The sequence below is a fragment of the Trachurus japonicus genome, chromosome 21 (genome assembly GCF_045865225.1).
Source record: "Trachurus japonicus isolate A0001 chromosome 21, Traja_1.0".
In the NCBI taxonomy this organism is placed as follows: domain Eukaryota; kingdom Metazoa; phylum Chordata; class Actinopteri; order Carangiformes; family Carangidae; genus Trachurus; species Trachurus japonicus.
Genome location: NC_140927.1, coordinates 15,983,760 through 16,006,403, shown reverse-complemented (window position 1 = coordinate 16,006,403; position 22,644 = coordinate 15,983,760). Strand labels below are relative to the sequence as shown.

Below are 22,644 nucleotides of genomic sequence, written 5' to 3'. Positions count from 1 at the left end.
GACAACTGGCTACAGGCCCACTAATTATCCCCCCTTCCTCCTCCATCCAGCGGCTCTCACATACACTGTACCGGCTCTATGAATAGTCAGGCCACCCCGCAGACCCCACCCCATCTGAGGTCTAAATTTGGAACACAATTGAAATACAGAAATCCTGTCAGAAGATAACGAAGAATAATATTGACCCCCGTTTCATTAGGCCTATATCAGACAAGTGCAGTGTGTATGGCATATCAGCCTCATTGTGACAAAGCCTGTAACTCTAAGCCTGAGTGTGCCAATGTACACTGGATTTTACAGTAAAATAACCAGCGTCAGGGAATAAAGAAACTGGCACCTGTTATTAAAAAAAATACCTTCACAAATGCACCTGGATGAGAGAAGATTACTACATACAGTACTGACTGATGCAACCCATAGAAGTCACAATATCAGAAATATCTATATGTGCTTATATAGTGGGGGAAACAAAGGTGATGTCATGAGGAGAAATATCCCACAAATGAGCAGATCATCAGCAGCAGCATCATTGACTCTGCAGACATGTGTTAAAAATAAAGAAAACAGTGAAACCACATCACAGAGATTAATGTCAGCTTTAGAACAAGTCTGACTTAAGTCCCTGCAAACACAAAGGTGTCTGAACTGAGTTTAGGTGGGTTTACCCTCCACTACATCTCTGCTAATGTCCATGTGGGAAGCAACACAGAACACATACCACAAGCCAAACACACTCACCAGAAAAATTGGGGCTTGAGAAAGTTCCCACGCGGATTGGTCCGTGTCGGTGTCGACGCCGATGACGTCGCGCTGCGAAACACGTGGGCCACGGTATCCAGAGCTCACATAAACAAAGCCACATTGGCCAGACTGGCTAGTCGAAGCTCGTGTCGCTGTCAGTACGCGGAGTCACACGGTTTGCCTGCCTGGCATTGTTGGGGTACCGACGCTCATGATTTGGAGCTTTTACCGAAATTAATGAAGACCCCCTGCATGCTTATCGCATGGATTGAAAGCAACGACCCTGGTGTGATAGAGGTAAGGTCCACTCATCTTTTCTTTCTTTCCTCTTTTTGCAGAATAATCTTGCATTTGTGGTTCACTTACACGGACTTCTTCGAGGCACTGGACGCCTTTACTTTCCCTCATTCTTCTGCACTTTGATAGAATTTTATACAAAACTGAGTGCGAGTCAAGACTGTGCACATCTGAGTGAGCGACACTTCACCAGAATCTACAGCGTTACGCTTTGCAGATAAATAGTTAGGGATATCCAGTGCGCGAAGTTTGTCTGCTCATCCTGAACAATCCCACACTAACAGAAGAGCAGGATATATGTTATATATCTATATTGTGTATTTTCTCCGTAACAGTTTAACACATTTACATTTTTTTTTCAAACGGGTGTGCGTAATAAGGAAATGGTTACAACTTGTGCGCAATTGTACAGAATGATTCTGGCTTAACTTCGTCTTTTTTTTTAAAAAAAAAAGAAAAAAAAAGAAAAAGATACTTCATTTTATTTTATTTTATCATCCAGTAAATGTCAGAGTTTGTGTTTTATTAGGGGACCATCCAGAGCAGAGACGCCTTTTTGAATCCTGACAACCATACAACTCCTGACATCACCCATTTCAAGTGTCACCGAAAAACTGTCAGAAGACTTGAGGTATGATGATGGAAAATTATTTACAAATCAGTGTTATTTTATTTTTGAAATGACTTACTAATGTGAAGTACTGCTTATAAAGTAAAATGGGATTTAAGATGACTAAAGTGTAAAATTTTCTTGTCAATTTGGAGAAATTCTGATGTGTATCTTTTTCTTTTCTTTTCATTTCTTTTGCCGGTTTGGTTTTCAGCCATGCCCTGCGTTCAGGCTCAGTATGGATCATCACCTCAAGGAGCTAGTCCTGCTTCCCAGAGCTACAGCTACCACACCGCAGGAGAATACAGCTGCGACTTCTTAACACCCGAGTTTGTGAAGTTTAGCATGGACTTGACCAACACTGAGATCACAGCTACTACTTCCCTGCCGAGTTTCAGTACATTCATGGACAACTATAACACCGGTTACGACGTTAAACCGCCCTGTCTGTATCAGATGCCCCACTCTGGAGAACAGTCCTCCATCAAGGTGGAGGACGTCCAGATGCACAACTACCATCAGCAGAGTCACCTGCCACCTCAGTCAGAAGAAATGATGGCTCACTCTGGGCCTATGTACTTCAAACCCTCCTCGCCTCATACCCCGAGTACACCAAACTTCCAAGTTCAGCCTAATCACATGTGGGAGGACCCAGGCTCCCTCCACAGTTTCCACCAGAACTATGTTGCGGCCACGTCTCATATGATAGACCAGCGTAAAAATCCCGTGTCAAGGCTTTCGCTCTTCTCCTTCAAGCAGTCCCCGCCGGGTACTCCCGTTTCCAGCTGTCAGATGCGGTTCGACGGGCCGCTGCACGTCTCCATGAACCATGACAACCCGGGCGCGCACCGCGGCCTGGACGGTCAGAGCTTCGCGGTGCCCAGCGCCATCCGGAAACAGGCTGGTCTGGCCTTCCCCCACTCCCTGCAGCTCGGCCACGGGCACCAGCTGGTGGACAGCCAAGTGCCATCGCCCCCGTCCCGAGGATCTCCGTCAAACGAGGGTCTGTGTGCGGTGTGTGGAGACAACGCAGCCTGCCAGCATTATGGAGTGAGGACCTGCGAGGGCTGCAAAGGATTTTTCAAGGTGGGCTCACTTGGCAGTTCTCATCAATCAGTACTGTTTTTACATGAAACAAACGCTGTGCCCTTATCCTCTGCGCACCTTTTAACCGTTTAACTTCTGTCCAATTTAATATAAATAATAATGAACACACCCTGAATGTAAAAAATCAGGCTGCACGCCAGGCTAAACATCATTCATCTTATTTTACGTGCATGGAATAACTTCAGACGTACACACAGAGATCTCCAAGGAATAAGTAAAATATGAAAGATCACAAACGTTATTTGCGGACACTCTATTCCCTCTTGTTGCTTCATACACCAGAGTCCCAAACAGGAGTTGAAATAGATATATCGTTTTCATCTTTTCTTTTCTTTTTTTTGCACTGCGCAGCAATGCACAGCCTGTGTACTACATGTATGTTCCATAGCTTTTAGAGACAGGCCTGCAGAGTAACATGAACTTTCTTTTTTCCTCCAGCGCACCGTCCAGAAAAATGCAAAGTACGTGTGTTTAGCAAATAAAAACTGTCCTGTTGACAAACGCCGAAGAAATCGTTGCCAGTTCTGCCGTTTCCAGAAGTGCCTTGTCGTCGGAATGGTGAGAGAAGGTATGTTTAGGCCATGCATTAAATTATTTTAGACTAGAAGTTTGTATTTACACACTGATACACAGAGAAAACCATGTGCGTAATAGAGTGTTGGAATGTCACCCTCTCCATCTTTAAGCATTTACGCACGACAGCAGGGTATGTGTTGTTGATATATCGTTGACTAACGTGTGTCATATTTCTCCACACACAGTTGTCCGAACGGATAATCTCAAAGGTCGAAGAGGACGTCTACCATCCAAACCCAAAAGTCCCCAGGAGCCCTCCCCACCCTCGCCGCCGGTCAGCCTCATAAGCGCACTTGTTAGGGCCCATGTGGACTCCAACCCCTCAATGTCTGCTTTGGACTACTCTAGAGTAAGTAAAATACCACATTCCTAGAAATATAACACCCACACACACACGCACACAATACTTGGAAAGAGAAAAAAGGAGACAGCAAACTATTACTTTGGTTGAAAGCAGAAAGAACAACAAGATTGACGAGGTTTTAAATTTACCCTTGCTTATAGGTAACAATTTATTGCTTTAGAAGTTTTTTTAATGCGTCGCTGAATTCTCAACTTTGTCAGGCTTTTAATGTGGCAAAGGTTTTTTTTCCTGAGTAAATTGCAGTGAAATAGAGGACTTAATAAAAAGAAGACATGAATTTAACAGTAAAAATCACCTCTCTCTCTCCCTCTCTCCTGGAAATGCGCATTTGCAATTTCACGGATTATATATTTTAAAGGACCTCATTAAGGCGCTGTTTAAATTAAATTCCAGTTCCAGGCTAACCCTGACTACCAAATGACTGGAGACAACACTCATCACATCCAGCAGTTCTATGATCTCCTGACGGGCTCCATGGAGATCATCCGGGGCTGGGCGGAGAAGATCCCTGGCTTTTCTGATCTACCGAAGCAAGATCAAGATCTCCTCTTTGAATCCGCCTTCCTTGAACTTTTTGTCCTGCGGCTGGCGTACAGGTAAGCCGAGTAATTATTAAACAAAACTATCTGGAGCTTTATCAGCTCCTCCTTCAAGCTTCATCGCTTTGTGTTTTATTAGCTGCCCAATAATTAGATGACTCTTAAAATCCCATTTATTCCCCAAGCGTAATTAATGGCGTTTTCTTATTAATTGCAGGTCCAACCCGGTGGAAGGCAAACTTATTTTTTGTAATGGAGTGGTGTTACACAGGCTACAGTGCGTCCGCGGATTTGGCGAGTGGGTGGACGCAATCGTGGAGTTTTCCTCGAACTTGCAGAGCATGAACATAGACATCTCAGCTTTCTCCTGCATCGCAGCTCTGGCCATGGTAACAGGTGCGTAAAGGCGGCTGCTCTTTTTTTTTTTTTTTTGGAAACTCTCTATAGTTCATAAACGCATGAAAACCGATAAAAGCCCAATTCATTGGAAATAATTCCTCTATCTCTTTTCTTTCTTTTATTTCAGAACGACACGGGCTTAAGGAACCCAAAAGAGTCGAGGACCTCCAAAACAAGATAGTCAACTGCCTCAAAGATCAAGTGACATTCAATGGCGGTGGATTGAATCGTCCCAACTACTTGTCAAAACTCTTGGGAAAGCTCCCTGAACTGCGCACACTATGTACCCAAGGTCTGCAGCGTATCTTTTACCTAAAACTAGAAGATCTAGTCCCTCCACCAGCAATAATTGACAAACTTTTCCTCGACACCCTACCTTTCTGAGTCTGACTCCGCGGTGACACCTCAAAGAACTTCCAAAAAAAGACTGTTTGAGTCAGACCTGACAGATTTTTAAACGTTATGATTTCTGAATATTTGCAAGCTCCGTAGGCTCATAGAACAACAATACCCTATAATGATTCATAAAAAAAGATAAAGAGGATAAGAGACAGAAAGTGTGATTGCTGTGTAGGCCTTTTAATTCTGACTTTTTTTTTTCTTTGAGTGCCAAACAAGTGAATCATTGTTGGGAATTTCTCTCCAGTGGACAAATTGTCAACAGAGTTAATCCAGTCTTGCAATCACTTACTGTTTATTTAACATCGGCTCTACTGATTCAGCATACACAGATGTAATATATCCCATTAATATATATATATATAAATATATATATATATGACCACACACACACGCGCGCACACACACACTGTATATTATGATAGATTATGTGATGCCTCCAATGCATCGGTTTATAACGTGTATATAGTTTGTTATAATGAAAAAACAATTTCATTTTCCTTTTCTTTTCTGACTCGTGCCTATGTGTTTCTGACAGGATCCCAAAAAGTATCCAGAAAAGACAACGCATGTTCTAGTTTACTTTTCTTTTTCTTCTTATTTTTTCCTTTTCCTTTTATTTTATAGGCACTTGCTGAGGTGATGTCTATATATAATATATACCGGACACTATGTAGTCTGCTAGATTTGATACAGATTCGTAGTTATGGCACTCCTTTTATGTATAACGCATATGTGGAAAAATATCTCATCTGTATAGAAAATGAGGGACCCATGGTGTTTGTAAAACTGTCAGACATTCCTTGTTTGTATGTGCTGTAAGTATTGTTGCTGTTGAATATAAACGTTTCTATATATTTATTATTTCTATTGCCAAGAGCTACACTAAGCATGGTGCAATTTAAACGATTTCCAACCATCCAAGTTCATGCTGAGCACGTTGTCTATGTTTTATGTCTTATGAACGTCTAGATAGTTATGATTTTAACACAGTTTGGAAATGGAAAAATAAGCTCCATCTTATATCAAGAGGTTCATGAGTGTGTGATCTAGGCCCACATCTTTGACATCATGATGTACTTAACAACTTCTGTAACGCATTTGGTGCCGAATTCAAAAACTTTAGAGAGAAAGAAATATTTAATGTTTACAAATAAAACTTTTAAATCAATTCTTTGCTAAATAATTTCTCTGAAATGATTTTTACTTCTTAAATTAACCATCTGATTGAAATTAACAGCTTTAGTCCTAGATAATAATAAAAACATTACACACGAGCTCAAACTCGTCAGCGTGCAGGCCTGTGCGCAAAAACAAACATTTTAATAAGAACAGCTACGTCATTTTCTTTCTTTTAACTTACTAAAACTAAGTCTGAAATTACAGAGAGCTGTTAAAGTTCTAATAACTATACCCAAAGCACGTCACTGACTTTAAGGAGTTTAATATGGCGCAAATAGCAGGCAGGCCTATTCATGTTTATTTTTTTAAAGTTTGAATTCTCTTATTTTGTTTAGTGGAAAAGGTTGCTTTCTAAATGCACATTTTTATTATTTCACCATTTTAACTGTTTTATTTAAATCTATACTGGATGGATATTTCAGCCATCAAATGACATTTTTAATACACTGAAGAGCTGAAAGTTTCCACTTGCATGTGTGTGTCTATACTTCGAATATTTCAACACTGTAAAAAAGAAAAAAAGAAAAAAAAAAGTCGCTTTTTATGAGTCCATCCCTGGCTGTTAACACCTCTTCTCATTTTCTAACGTCTATTTGCATTTGACAAATGAAAAGGTTATAACGGATTAAATATAGTAATCTTCATTTTTCGTTTGGATCCCACACAGAGTAGATTTTCTATTATTATTATTATTCTGAGCGATCATTTGAAGGTGAACATCGGCTTTTATATAAATCAGAGTTTTCCACTAGATGTGATGCGAAGAAAAACGTTGTCTTTCTGGATATACAGTTGCTTGTTATTCATACGGATTAAAAAGGATGTAATGTTCATTTTTTTTCATTATTTCAATCTCTACATGCGATCATTGGCTGCTGCGCTCCTTCAAACCGCTTCATTTGCTTTCATTATGTGAACGCACTGTTAACCTAAGCTGCTTTTTACGCAACTCAACTATTGCACACCTCACCTGAAATGAAGAAGGCCGAATAGCTGGAGAAGAATAAGAAGTCGCATTCAGGGGAGCGCTTTCTAGTGAGACGAGAGAGCTGCCTGTGCTCAGCACAGTGTGTGTGTGTGTGTGTGTGTGTGTGTGTGTGTGTATAATATATGAGTGTGTAATGTTGAATTTCAGAGAACAAGAAAGATATGAGGATGGCACATTTTTCTCTTTCTCTACGGTTGCGTTTTTTTTATCCACCACAGCTGAGAAGTCAAAGTAACCTAGTTTGTTTTTATTGTAGTTTAATAGTAAATCTGTTATTACTGCCAGCCTCCCGCCCACGCACCCACACATCCACACACATCTCCCCGGGGGAGTCCAGCTCTGCAGATCTAATTCCCTGCACCTCCTGCTCACCGGGCCACTAAAAAAAATCACACAGGTTACAGTCAGGTAGAGAAAAGACTCCACTCCTGCTGCTGCTGCACGTCCTTTAATCCCGTTCACACTCGTACGTCGCCAAACCCCACTGCACTGCAAGCTGCTTTCGAGATGCTGCTGCGCATCACATCTGCATGTTGCAGTCCGCGTAATTGCAGAGATGAAAAGTCATTTAGAAACGTAAAGGAAGCGGCATGACTGGCCTGCACCAAGTGAAGCAGCGCCGCTGTCACAAAGCCTTTGCTTCTGTCTGTCAGAGGGGAGAAGCGACGCCAGGCTCTGAGGCATGTCTGGGACTTATCCTCACTGATTCCACATTTATCACATGATCAAGATGAAGGGAACAGCTTATTTTGAGAGATATTAGCGGCAGGCAATAAATTGTCTAAATAATTAGATCGTCACTGTAAAGTGCTAATTCCAAGGCAAATTGGGATTACATTCAGAACCAGTTTGCTGACATTTAGCAGATCTGTTGAAAGGGTGCATTACAATGTCACAAGTTCCCTCTATTGACTCAAAGTACAGTTAGCTTTTAAACATGTCTATTCTTGACACAATAAAACATGACACATGTAGCTAAGACTTCTGTCAGTGTTTGTGCATGATTATATATGCTGGAGGACTTTGAGTCTAAATTCATTAAGAGCCTGTGACTTAATTTCCCTCCCCACTCTTGACATCAGCGGAAGGTTAGACGCCAGCATAAGTAGGACTGGGAGAAAAAGAGAGGAAATCATTTTCCAGTTGTTCTGACTCTTCTCTGGCTCCTGCACTGAGAACAAACCGGAGCCTGCAGGTGAGGGTGGCCCTCCTCCAAGAGCAAGGGCCCGAGTGTCTGCTGCTATAAGTGCTCGAATGCACAGCGAGAAAGGCATCAAATTATAAGCCCTTTTGCTTCAGAGAGTGCTCCACCACATCCACAACAGTAGCACTATTAGACGCCCGCCGCATGCAGCGACTGTCGTGGATTGTGTTGCATGCACAGCTGCACATTTCTGCACTCCTGTCTAACTCTGTGATGCAATCTGACGGGTTCATGTGTGAGGCGCTTAGGTGAATTTGAGGTGAAGGGTGGCTGTAGGTGTGGTGACCGTCTGCAGGAGGACGTGTGAACTGGCCCTTAACATCAGCGGTTATGGACAGGAGCCAGTGTGTGTGTGTATATGTGTGCTTTATTTTTGTGAAAAAGATTTTGTTAATTTGATTTAGTCTGGACGTCTGATGCGCGAATGATCATATTGAGGAGATAGGATAGGCCTTTGCTTATTCTGATCCGTGTGGTGGGAGAGCAGTTGACCTTTCACCTTTGTGCTACATGAGAACAGCTGCTCAAACTGAAGTTGCATTTGGAAGTTTTTTTGTTTAACTGCAAAATCAAAGAGCGGAGTGCAGCAAGAAATAACTACAGGAATGGAAAATACACACTACAAACTTTTGTGTTGCTTTGTTCAAACATACGTGTGATGCTGCCTGGCGATGAGAATCAGTACAGTGCATCTGGTGTGTGTGGTGAAGGGTGTGTAGTTTCTGACGTGGATAGAATTAAGCCCAAGGTAAATTACAGTGAAATCTTATCTTGACATTAAATGTTATTTTAAGGTGAAGTGAGAATCTTTTTCAGACGGCTTATCGGCAAGACCTGAAATAGATCCATATGACTAAAACTCCAAACTGTGCTCTCGGTTACCTGGCTTTCATTAAAATGGAAGTGATTGAGAGAACTCATCTGACTCCTGAGTAGTTCTGGCTCTGGTCGTCACGTTGCTTTTCCCGGCACAGAGGTTACACTGCACTCGTCTCTCTTTTTACCTCTTTTCAATAATTCTGCTACTTTTATATTTATCTTGTGCATTTAGACCACACTCTAACATTTAGAGTCGCCTCCTCTCGTGTTACCTTTCCCCGGCAGCTCCGGCTCAGGCTGCTGTGTGAGGTTGCAGTAAAACATGTTGATTACACAACTTATGAATCCCACCGACTATCGCTCTAAACAAAATGAATGAATAATGAGCAGAATAATGGCCCTTTGGATACGACTGTCTATAGTTATATTACTGTGACTATTTGATTTACCATATTGAAATGCTGATGATTGTCCAATAAATAATGCAAAAAGCTGATTTCCGAGTGGCGGGGCAGGAAAAGAAAATCCACCTTGCATATAGATGGAAGTGAGCCGTGTCTGTCCCTCTCAGCCTGTGGCCCAGAGCAGCTTTATCATTCATAGGACTAAACAGACAATCAATTCAGCAGCCATGTATGAAGGATGAAGGGATGCGACAAGCTGTGAATGATGAGGAGCCAAAAATCAAAGGCCTCACTCCTTCTTAGCTCTAATGGCCATTACCAGCCCAGACAGCACCAGTAAAATGAGGTTAATCATTCGCACAGATCCTTTCAAAGAAGACTGACTGAACTTGATGCCCAGTCAGATCACTCATAAATATTTACTTCATATTAAACAGCTGTGTATGCTCTGTTATTGCACATTGATTTCTGACAGATGCCATCAAATTATTGTTTCAAGTGTGGTCAGTAAAAACCATTAATGCAATGCTTGTACCAAGACTCAATTATGCTAACCACAAGAAATTAATAATGCAATGAAATTGACAGGACATTATGCTGGACAGGGGTCTCTTCAGGTTTCTACACAAAAACAGGAATCTATATATTTGGAGAAGAAGCAGGGTGATTTTTTTTTTTAACACGTGATTAGTAAATATGAATAACCTCAGAAAGTACATTCAGTGCCTGACATAGAACTCTGTCCATCCAAATTAAATAGCCGTACAGTTTAAGTTTATGGCCATAGCATGTATCAGTATTGAACACACGGTTCAGTCCTTTGACCTTATTGACAAAATGAAATCGGAAATTTCCCTTATAGAAAGAGTTAATGTTTCCTCGGGCAGACGTGTTTCCGATTCAATTAGTTTTAATGAAGCTGGTGCTCAGTGGTCACTGAAGTAGAAAAAACAGGCATAAATGCCTGATGGTAATAGAGGACATATTAAGGAGGAAGGGATCGGACACACAGTGCGTGTTTCTAAGTGGCGAAAAATGCCTCTATCAGGCTGGTAGGAGTCAGTGGCTTGGGAAGCAATGAATTGTATGAGCCTCAAATGATGCATTAGGTCTCTGGGGCGAGGCTGGAGGAGACTGAGGAGCCAACTGTAAAAACACACGGGAGAGGAGCATAGTTTTGATGACGCACATGGGGGTATCACCAGCTAACAACACTGCTTGTCTAACTGTCTTATCTTGTGCTTGTCTAATTGTCTTTTTTTATCACAGCATACATTTTTTCTTAGAGGGGAATTACTTTGTGAAATGTCTACATTTGGAATTCCTACAATCTAAAAACAAAGCTGTCCGTCACCTGCTTTTTGTTTTCTCCCTCCCCCATTTACACCTCCCACAGTGACAGTGTGACTGAATGCAGGGATGCAAACTATCCCTTCCTCTGATGTCAGTGTGTAAAATGTCAACGTGGTCAGATGCACTGGCTCAGTTCCCACATGAATATGCCCTCATCCTGTGTTACGGTTTGTGGCGCTGCTCAATGTGAAGTGAAACATATAAAACACACCCATGCACATGTAATCTGTTCATGTCTTTAAGTCAAATCATGTGTGTGTGTGCCTGTTCCTCTATAATCTGCAGTCTGGATTTTAAAAAAAAGCAGGTACAGAGGTGCTCTGGCAGCCGAGTGGATTCCCTATACACAATCCTAACGTCCCTGGTTTGATTCCAATTGTGGAACCATGTTGCATGCCATTCACCCATCTCTCTACCTGCTCACCACATGTTTGCCTGATTTGTCTATTTCTAAAAACAGAGCCTGAATGGAACCAAAAAGCACACACATTATTCTCAAGAGAATTAAATTGATATTATTATAAAAGAACTCAGGAATAGCAGAAACTACAGTATATGCTTCATTTTGACAATCAAGAGATAAGCAGCAAAAACATGTCTATTGAAGGATGACTCAAAGTTCAACAATAAGCTCCAAGATCTCTGTAGTATCAGCCCTCCACTGAAGTGGTCGACTTGGAAAAAATGTTGCTTCAGCTCCAAAGTCCTCAGAGTGTTTTTGCCCCGAGCTAAATCTCAGAAGCGGTCGAATCGTCTTGAAAAAACAACAAAGAGATTTGTTCAATGTGACTTTTCAAACAAGTTCAGGCCAAACAACTCAACAACTTAACCACATCTTTTATCTCAATCTTCCGTTCATTGACTAACAAACACACTTTTCCGAGGCCTTTACTCTTGTTTGCATGGACACATGGAGCACAGGCGTGTTGGCCACCAACACAAGATGCATGTGGTGTTGGTTTTACAAATCTGCCACTGCACATATACAAGTACACATGTACAGCAAGAGGCTGCCAGTAGATAGAGTGGTGGCTTCTTGAAGGGTCAAGAGGGGAGCATGATGAGTGTGTGTGTGTGTTGGACAAAAGAGAAGGGGGGAGGGGGTGATGGTGTGTCTGTGTCACAACAGACAGAAGAGATCCAGCCCAGGCTCTCACACAGCTTTGTCATATCACTGGGAGATTAGGAACACACACATGTCAAGCTAGGCAGAGCCTGCTGCAATAATGCACCTGCCAGCTCTCAAGATCCACTCAACCCTTGTTCCTACGCGTTAACACAAAGTCATGCACACACAGACATGGCCATATTTCTAGATATTGATTAGTGGAAAATTAATTTTTCTTTTTTAAAAACTGGATGGACAATAGAAGAGTGAATGCAACACGATGTGAGTGTTGAAGTTTGTTAAAAGGAACATGTACCTAATATATATATATATACATATATATATATATATATATATATATATATAAAATATCAAAGATGTGAAAAGGTTGGGAGCTGAGAAAAGCGGATATTTTACATGAAAAGCCTGATGGGAGAAGGTCGTCGTCTTTCTTCATGACAAGAGTTCCCTGAGAAAAAGGACGGAGGAAGCTCAAAGAGATCCATCTCCACCAGGATTCAAGGTCATCCAACCTAGTCATCCTAGAAGCACTTGAAAAATATGGAGTGAAGACTCGAGATATTCTTCCCCCCCTCTCCAAAAAAAGGAGTGTGGAGGGAAGACTCTGACTGAAGAGAATCACTGACCTTCAAACAAGCTCTCTATCCATATAGAGTAGGGGAAGACATGCACAATCCATCAAAAATGCACATGAACTTTCCCTCTTCAAATAGTTCCCGCTTGAATTGCAGTCAATGGATCAACTATGAATATTGCATGTAGTGAATTGCAGGGGATCAGATTGAATTCACTGTGAAAAAAAAATGAAAATAAAAAAATAAATCAGTGATATAAGAAAATCATATTTCAAGGCTGCAACTCCAAAATTAGGTTTGGAGTGAAAACATTTTTGGTTGCGAAAATGAAGTGAATGACAGTCTGAAACTAAATTTTGTTATTCATCACACAAACCTGGTCCCCTTGGTGTAAACATTTAAATCATCTAAAATGTAGGAGAAGGGAAAAAAAGATACAAAATACAATTAATAAAAGAGTAAAAAAAAGAAAAAAGTCCATACTATGGTCATGAAATAGCCTTTTGCCACAGTCCCTCTTCAGGAATGGAAAGATCAGTATTAATTTTCAGCCAGTCTTTGATTGGATGAACCTGCCTCCCTCTTGCACGACATGGCTAGCACAGGTCAGTGGCTGGTGCAGTGTAGCATGAAACAAACAAATAGAAAAAGGCACCTTGTGTCACTTGACTCTCGCCAGAATGCTGCGACTGATGGCAAGCCTGCCAACGTCACATAATAACGACCAGCGCCTCCTATCCAAAGTATGAGAGAGGGGAAGAGAGAGATGAGAGGAGGGGTGGAGGGCAGAGGGGTGGGGGGCTGGGAAAAAAGCCGGGGAAGATGGATTAAGAGCTGGAGAAGGTTAGGAAAGAAGGTAGCATGTTAGTGCTCTGAAATCTGGGACGAGGTGACAACTGAGCCCACCTGCTGTGAAAAATAGATTTAATATTGAACAGTAAAAGTGTGTAAGAGAACAGAGAGAGGAGAAGTATGAATGATGAATTCCTGGCAGAGAAGACGTTTCCTAAAAATCTGGCATCTGCTAACAGTGTATTATCACTGCTGTGCTGTGGCACTGGCAGTGTGATGGCTTCTCTTTCAGGGCAACTTCACGATGTTGGTTGACTATGACCAGATTGAATAAAATTCAAACCACCGAATCTCACGGTTTTTCCTCTTACTGTGAGGCCACTCAGCCGCTGGATTATATGGTTCACTATGGTTTCATATTTATCAGTAGAAATACAAAGATTAAAACGCAGACACATACTGGGGATTTAAGACATTTAAAGGCAAAACCACTGACTTTACACAACAAGTCTGCGTCAACAAGTTCTCCAACTTAAAGCAGAAGTAAGCGGAATATTTGTGTTAATATAAGTCTTAAATAGTTCTATCTTCCGACGGCAATCACTTATATATAGTGTTTGGTCCGAAACACGGGTCTGTCAGTGACTTTGCTCTGCTGTAAGCCGAGGAGAAAACTTTCCTTGTATCCTACAACCTTTATCCAATGAGGAGATAGAACGGCATAAAGGGGCGGTCCTCTCTGTGTGTGCAGCCAAGGGATGCGCGTGAATGTGGTGACGTAGGGACGAGGGCGGGGACTGCTAACTCCATCGGCTGACAGGAAGTTAGCCAAAACGACCAGATCGCTTACTTCTGCTTTAAGCAAGTAAACATGTCACTTGCTGCTACACTTAGATATGATCCATAGGCCGTACCAGGAGCATGTGTAGTGGACCACTGTCATTGTTTTGACCATTTAACCATGTGACTCAAGTTGCAGATTGCTCACTGATAAAAGAATAATACTAACACTGACTTTGTTGCTCTGTGAACTACTGTACCTGAATTCCTCCTTTGCTATCGCTTTATTACTATGGCCACTAGAGGTCGCCTAACAATGAGGTCACTTAAAGGTTGAGTAGGAGATCCTCAAATTTTGTATTTTGAAAATACACAAGTCAAAAGTGCAAGCCCCTTTCCTCAGACTTCTTTGGCATTGTCTTTTCCATATCGTAAACCGTCGAAGACTCTGAGCACGCCTGAAATTAGTGCACCCAGAGGGGTACGTGGAGGGGGTGGAGGAATTGGGGCGGATGGCAGTTTGAGCCAATGAATTTATTCGTGGGGTTCAAAATGACTGAATGGTGTTTTTGCAGGATTGTCCGTTCCACAGGTGACTGACATTTTTCATTTTTGTGAAAAAGCATTACATTAATTGGTTGCAAGCGGGATGTGAAGACGATTTCAAGCAATACAGTAAAAAACGCTCCAGAAAAAAGATCTTCTCCCTTATCTTTAAGTTGAACGATTACAAATTTGAAACAGGGCAGAAACTGGGGTTGTAGAGTGAGAAAGAAGTGAGCTTTACCAAACCTCTGCAGCACATTCCTCACCTCTGTTTGAGACTATAGTGGCTCAAGTCGTAAAAACCTGCTCCTATCTAAACCTCAAACAGGACCCTCCAAAGTCAAGTTGTATCGTAGATACTGTAATGTAGGTAATACGCATGAGAAAGGAGAAAACACGGAACAAAAGAGGACACTATCTCTGATTCCCGACTGATCAGTTTTGACCATTTTATAGAATGGTCTGATAGTGATGTAGGAACAAAGTGCTAAATCAAAGGATTTAGGAGCTTTTCTGAAAAAAAAAATAATAATAATAATAATTTTGATTTGTTAGGGTTGGCTAACTATCCAAATACAATTGTTTTTCTAGACAGCCTTTTCTAACAATAAGCGAGACAGGAGCAGGTAAAGACAGTGAGATGGAGGAGGTGTGAGTGAGGGGAGGAGGCAGAGGGGAGAGGGGAACAGGAGAGCCAGGCCGATCATCCTGTGATAAGATGAGGAAAATAAGTCTGATTATCACAGAGGCTGGGAGCATTAGACAGACAGTTGGGAGTCATCTCAAAACTCAGGAGGGAAGAGGCAAGACAAGAGGTCACAATTATGCCCCACTAGCTGCACTCCCCTCCTCCTCATGAAGTCCTGTAATATATTCAGTTAGTTCCTGTATGGCGCAGAGGGGAAATTCTAATTAAAGGGTGGGGGGAATTTTGACACATGTGAGGCAGAGATCAATATTTAGTACCATAATCAGCCATTCCTGATGGCTTGACGGTATCACTGTGAGAAGGCTGCGGCTCTCCATTAGAGTGCCTAGGAAGGAACAGACGGGCAGGCGAGCAGGCAGACAGGCAGGCAGCCAGAAAAGCAGGCAGGGCTGCAGAGAAGCGCCAAACTCCCAGCCATCATGAATCAAAGAAAGTGATGCCTCTCGTGCTCCATTTTGCTTTGCTTTTTATCTTCATTCATCCTCTTAAAGGAGAAAAGTGAACTCTGTCAGACTGCTTTGTGATAAGGGTGCAGGGGAAGTGGAATAGAAAGGAAGAAAAATGCCAGACAGGGGATTCGGTAGATCAGGAGGGAGTGCAGCTGTCAGGACTTTGGACTGTAAGATGATTGTAAGGTACACAGATGGTCCCCTCCATTGAACGATTTCTTGTTTCGGTTTGACAAATATTTTATTTTAATTTCAAACAGAAAACACATTTGGATCCTTTACTAACAGTTGCAAAATCACACTAAGAGGTCAATGAAAAGTCCTGCACTAAAAAATAAGGGTGTATTATTATTATTTTTATTATAAAGTACTGTATGAAAAATACAAATGGTCCATGCGAGCGTTAAACTATTATACATGTTACTATTGGATGCATTAGTAGCACTTCACTTTGTCGTTGGTGAAGACGGAGCTAACTGTAATGATTTTTTTTAATACTGTTGTGTAGTTTAACCCACACCTGTGCATCATATCACATAAAAAACTAAGTGTTTTTTGTGTAAAATCTCAATCTGCAAAGCAACTTCCTACTATAACTCTCAAATAAATGTAGTGCAGCAAAAGATTTAAACAGAATGAAGTGAAAATACTCAAGAAGAGATACTGAAATTTGTACGTAAGTAGCCTACAGTACTTGAGTAAATGCACTGCAAACGTGACATTTCACCACTGATTTGATTCCACTGATTCACTCCATTTTTTTTAAAAGCCGTATACAGCTGGAAATCATAGTTAATCATCTAAACCACAATTACTGTTTTAATTTTCCAAACAGATACATAGTCACTCACACATTCACACAAATGCCCACACAACATTTGCGGCATGTGAACAAGGCTGCTCCGCTGACATGGATAGTGACCACCGACTCAGTATGAAGAACATGGTGTTGTTTCCAGAGGGCAAGGAGAGAGTGTGAGGGGTAAAGAGAGAGGGGGGGGGGGGGGGGGGCATGTGAAGGTGTGTCTGCGTGTGTGTGCGAGTGTGCGTGTGTGTAGGTGGGGTGAAGGGGGTGTGGGGGGAGCCCAACCCAGGGTGTCCCCTGTCTCCATGTGTCAGCCCATCTCCTTGTTCTTGCATGTCACTGACACACACGTGGGTACTTACCAACCCAAGTTGCTCCAATTAATGGCTGTCCCACTGCGCTGTCCATTGTGCGCTGTGCTAGCCTGGGTGACAAGATATGGTCTGGGATCTGTCTCTCCAGTGACATAAGGAAGGAATTTTAAGAGGGGAAAGTGATGCAAACCCACACCGCCTCATGCTGTGCACAGATAGGTAGATAACAGACTCTTGTAAATGAGTGGCAGCGAGGAAGGCATTGAGGATTCTCTAATTACTTGCTGCAATCTATCTAAGTCACTGGCCTTCTAATTTGATTTATCAGAATGCATGAAATCCCTTGGAATAATGCCCTTATTAGAAGGACAGAATTGACGGGGGGACAAGAGGTCTGCCGAGAGGAGGAGGGGAGCGGAGATTTAAGCATCAATTACAGTCAAAAGGAGAATTAATAGTTATTAATCCACAAACATAACCATCGTTCTCCCTGCTACCTCTCTGCCACTTGGAGACAATCTCCTTCACACTTGCCCTGCCACACATGCACATGGTGACATACACTTGTACTGCATGTACAGATATAAAAGAACACACAAATACGCAAAAATGCACACAAACACTCATATATGTACAATGCACATATATGTACACACATAGATACATGCACACACACACACACACACACACACACATGCCTACTGCAGAACTGAGTGAAAATGAGCGTTGAAAAAAATGATTCACATAAAAAGACAAAGCACAACCACAGACCACAGTGGAGAAGCCACGATGCAATAAATATCTCTTACTCTGGACGGTCATTTTGCCCACCGGTAGATCAAAGGTCTTTAACTCTTTAACTAAATTCTTGACTGACAAATTCAATTGCTGTCAGTCTTCCAGGACCGGGTCAATGTAATATGTGCATTTTGATTCAATTTGTCCTGCAAATACATACATATACATATTGTTTATCTGGTTATGGGTCCCAAAAAATCAATACTTATATCTGTGCTTTGTCATTCCTAAGTGCATCATGAAATAGCAAGATATCCCTCTAATTGAATCCAGAAAAACCATGTAGATTGTTAATTCTGTGCCATTAAGCTTTTGCAACATTTGCAATGTCTTCTTTTTGCCTGTTGATGACTCTTGTTTGTCCCCTTGTATGGGAAAAGAACATTTTATATATCTAAAAATTGAATTTACAAAGGTCAATCTCTAAACAAATAACAATAAATCAAAGATGAAGCTTGTATCATTTCTAGGGAGAGGAATTCAAAGTATAAAAGAATAGTTTTCAGAAGCTCATATCATTAGAAGGATGTAAAAAAAATCAGCATTTTACTCAGTGGCAGATGATTTTGTAATTACACAAGGTGGAAAAATCCTGATTATTCAAATCATCCTAATTAAGTCATGTTACACCGGCTCTTTTTTTTTTTCTTCTTCTTCTTTTTTTTAACTGACTGGGTCATATCACATGTACGACAATAACAACAAAAGGACAGCTTGTCATGTTAAATAATTTAAAGAGCTGTGAAGGCAGCAATGCTGCATTAGGTGACACTCCAGTCTGAGTTTTATGTTAAATCCTGTGGTTTCTGTTAAAGGGTTGCTGAGTGGCTGAAAGGAGAATGCCAGTGTGCTGTTGCTTTGCTGTCAGTCACACAGAGGCAGTATTTAGACAGGGAGCTGAGAGGTCTGCTCCACTGCCAGCTCCTGCCTTTTAAACAGCCCTTTCCTCAGAGAGACAGCTTAGCACTGAGTGCCAGTCAACATCGGCTGCCCGGCCATGCAGCTGCGCACCCCCCACCCCCGACACCCTCACACACCCTCACACCCCAGCCCACACACACACACGCACACATTTTGATAGCCTTTTTGCTAAAGAACTATTTGGCAGAAGGGGAGAAATGATTGTGCATGGTCAAAACCCAAAGGTACATTGTGATGGGTCTATCCCCCCCTGTATCAACAAAGTGGAGCGTGAGGCGTCTGGACAGCAGATTCATCAGCATTACTTGAATGGAAGAACAAGCTCATACAGCATTACATGGCTGACAGGGAAGATGAATCTAAGCAACTCGCCGCATCGAGGATCCTCACAGACCTTCAGTCATGGCCTGTGGTAAAGACTGAAGGATGGGAGAGAGGTTGTGGAGATAACACATCACACCCTGTCCACGTCCTGTATTATGGTGCTGTCCTGTAGCGTGTCTGGGACAATGCTGTGTTAGCTGCCAGAGTGCCGTTGACATCATTGACAAACCTCTATGGTGTCAGGCAGTCACTCACACTTCTACTGGGTGTCTGTCATCATGCTCAAACAGTCAGGCACTGACACCTTTTCACGTGAATGAAGATTCTCCTGTGACTGACAAAAAATAGTGGATGGCCTTTAAGGAGAGAGAGGGGAAAAAAACACAGCAAGCATCGCACCTCTCTTAGAGAGAGAGACTTATAATTTGCAATAATGGCACACCAATAGCTCTCGGAGAGAAAATTACAGGAAAAAGCCGATCTGAAATTTCCTTTTAACTGGCAGGAACACATCCATTGTAGACAGAAGTCTTGTTTACTTGGTAAAATGGCATCAATTAGGAGCGGATGGCAAAATTAGCATATTCTCTTAATGGACTGGCCTTTCTTGTGCGGCGCTCTCACACTGATTGTATGGAAGGGACATGTTAAGGGAGACTGAGAAAAGGTCAGGTGTCTGCACCATTCAGGTGATCATATTTTTCACCAAACAGTTGTGCATTCTCCATGGCTATTGTCATGTTATACTGCAGCTGAGAGCAACATTCCTGCATAGGTGGGAGATTTTATTCTAAATTATTGTGGAAAACACGTCACTCATTCTGACACTTTCAGAATACTAGATGGGTTGCACGTGCAAATTCTTGCAGTGTTTAAAATATCCTATATGCCTTTATGTTTCCTAATGCCAGGATGCTTTGAAATCTACACCAAAATGAATGTAGATATGTCACGAAACATAACAATTCAAAGGAAAATGCTACTGCGAACCCCTCCTCCTTTATCCCTTATCTCATCAAACGTTAACTACAGTCAGATCTACAGTGCATTTCCATTAGCACACTGCTGGGATTTAATCATAGCCTTTAAAAATGTAGAAAAAATAAATCCAGAAATTAGAGAAATTAACAGACAATTTAAAGAAGTGTTCAATATCCTGTTCCCCACACTGGGCTAATCAATTTGAAATGATTTGCCAGTTTATTTTCATTATTAACAGCCCCCCATCACTTTGGAAGCTAATTAATTCTAAAAATGATATTTCATCATCAGTGCTGCAGTATGTATCTCAAGGAGGGCCCAGCTCCTCCCAGCCAGACCAAAGCCGCAGACTGCAAATTCTCTCCTCTCGTCCTCCACCCCTCCTCCCCTGTGCCTCTGCTCCCACCACCCCAAATTGACTGGTCTTGCACAGTTGCAGCTGAACAAGAAAGGAATTGCTAGTGTCAAGACACAGTTTACAAATATGACATCTCCTCTGGCATGGCTGGAAATATGAAATATTGATTTATGTGCAGTAAAAGGTCTTATAAAAATGATCACATACACATGAGGGATTAATGCGCAGAAGATCAATAGAAATTTCATTCTTGACACTAGACTGTCACCTATGGTGAAATGCTAAAATAAAGAAATCAATATTATCTATGAAATGTCAAATTTATTATAATTATGTGGATGAAAGCTGGCCAAGTGGCTCCCAGGGGGCTGAGAGGGATAGGTTACCACTCTCAAGCATCCCTCATGTCCCTCCTTCTCATGCTGCCAATTTTGAGAGCAATATTGGTGTAAAGGGTTTTCACCCGTTATGTATGGCCTTGTTGTAACAAATTCCTCCTGGAATATTTAACTGTGGGAAGACTGACAATGGACAGAGCTGCAGTTCATAGCCTGCAGGTTGTGTGGTTAACAGCTGTTAGCTTTGGCACATATTGTATGACTCTGCCGTCTCGACTGAAACCTATTTGGCAGCTGCTGCTGACACCGACAAGTCACAGGCCACGAAAAAAAGTCGGACATCTCAGCGTGCGTCCTGGTTCAGAGATGACAGATTCAGTCCGGCTGTATTGATCTTAACATCACTGATCACACTGATTTGTTTGCTTTAAAGATTTCACAAAAAAGAAAAATTTGAATGAAGCGTAAAATGATCATATTAAATCGAAAGAGCAACGCAATTTTTTTTTTTTTTAAAGATTTATGATCAGTCCAACTAGCTTTTCAACATGCTGTGAAGTTTCTTCACACGCTTCACTATTTTTAACTGATATCACGAGACTTAAGATCTTTGTGTGTTACTGTCCTTTCTCACACTCCCCTCAATGTTTTATTTGCTATTGCATTTAAACTAAGAGCTATTTGTGTTCATTCACTTGTTTTCCATGTCTAATTAATATCCTCTGAATGTGTGGGGATCAATTCATTTAATCAATGTTGGGTAGTGCCTCTGGCCTTCTAAAGGTCACTTAGATATGGAATGGGATATCATCAGAGTCAGATCACAAAGGAGCGAACAGGTAATTTGAATGAGGCAGGAAAACTTTGCATGTATGATCACACATTTCTGAAAAACTACAGAAAATGATTTCCTCTTTTGTCTTTCCATTCCAGGCAATGGTCTTTCTTTTTTCCTCCGGAGGCCCACTGTACACACTAGAGTGTGGCAGCTGTGTAATCCCTTTAACAACCGACGGGGCTATTAAATGAACCGGCGGTGCAGCTGCAAATAGCCAATAAAGCCAGCACAATATCATCCCTATTAAACAGTAATCTCGGCAGGCTTAAGAAGTTCTCTGAAAAATGGGAGGAAAACCATAACAAAATGTAATCAAGCAAAACATGGGGATTTTCCTCAACAAAATAAGCCAAACAATTTTCACAGTGGCTTACATGAAAGGTGTTCAGTGAGCAGCACACAAGCCTCAGAGAACTCAGGTGACCACGGTTTGCTGCCTTATCACAAATACAGAAGCACACAACAAAAAAATGAGCCTGTCAATCGAAGCAATTTATCGCCACAGATATTAACAGAGAAATGGAAACAGGAGAAAATAACAAATTGTGCAGTTACATTTTAAAAGTGACCAAATCGAATTCATAAGATCACAGTTTGAGAGATAGAACCCAGTTTATTTTTCCTCCCTTTCAGCGGCTTATGTGCTCTGTCAGATGAAAGCAGAGCAGAGAGCCGCTGTTGATGGAGCCTTTGAGCTTGGAAGAGGAGGCAATGCAGCCTCTTGAAGGGGTGCCGGGGACAGCGATAACCGGGGAGGCCGCAGGAGCTCCCTCCGCTGCCGGGGGAAGGTGTTCCAACTTATCAGAGTCGGCACACGGGGAATGATTACCCCTCTGCCGGGCCGATTACTGCTGGCTCTCCGGGTCAAAAGCAGGCAAGGATGAAAGAGAGAACTGAAGCCTCCTATCCTGCCACCAATCATCCATTAGCGCTCAGAGGCGAGGGGCTTGTCTGTGCGACATAGGCTTGTCAGTCTGGTGCATAAGAAGGAGAGGGATGTAATCA

General features: G+C 41.9%; 2 protein-coding genes across 2 annotated transcripts in view; one reads left to right on the top strand and one right to left on the bottom strand.

The window, feature by feature from the left end:
• LOC146964942 (uncharacterized) overlaps positions 1-22,644 on the bottom strand; it is a 92,128-nt gene that overhangs the window by 13,579 nt on the left and 55,905 nt on the right. The gene's annotated exons all lie outside the window — the stretch shown is intronic.
• LOC146964943 (nuclear receptor subfamily 4 group A member 2) lies at positions 858-6,198 on the top strand. The gene is made up of 8 exons (XM_085764375.1): positions 858-1,038; positions 1,568-1,669; positions 1,863-2,734; positions 3,194-3,323; positions 3,517-3,680; positions 4,089-4,291; positions 4,452-4,630; positions 4,761-6,198. Exons 3-8 carry the CDS (start codon positions 1,865-1,867, stop codon positions 5,015-5,017), a joined length of 1,803 nt encoding a protein of 600 aa, XP_085620501.1. The 5' UTR covers positions 858-1,038; positions 1,568-1,669; positions 1,863-1,864; the 3' UTR covers positions 5,018-6,198.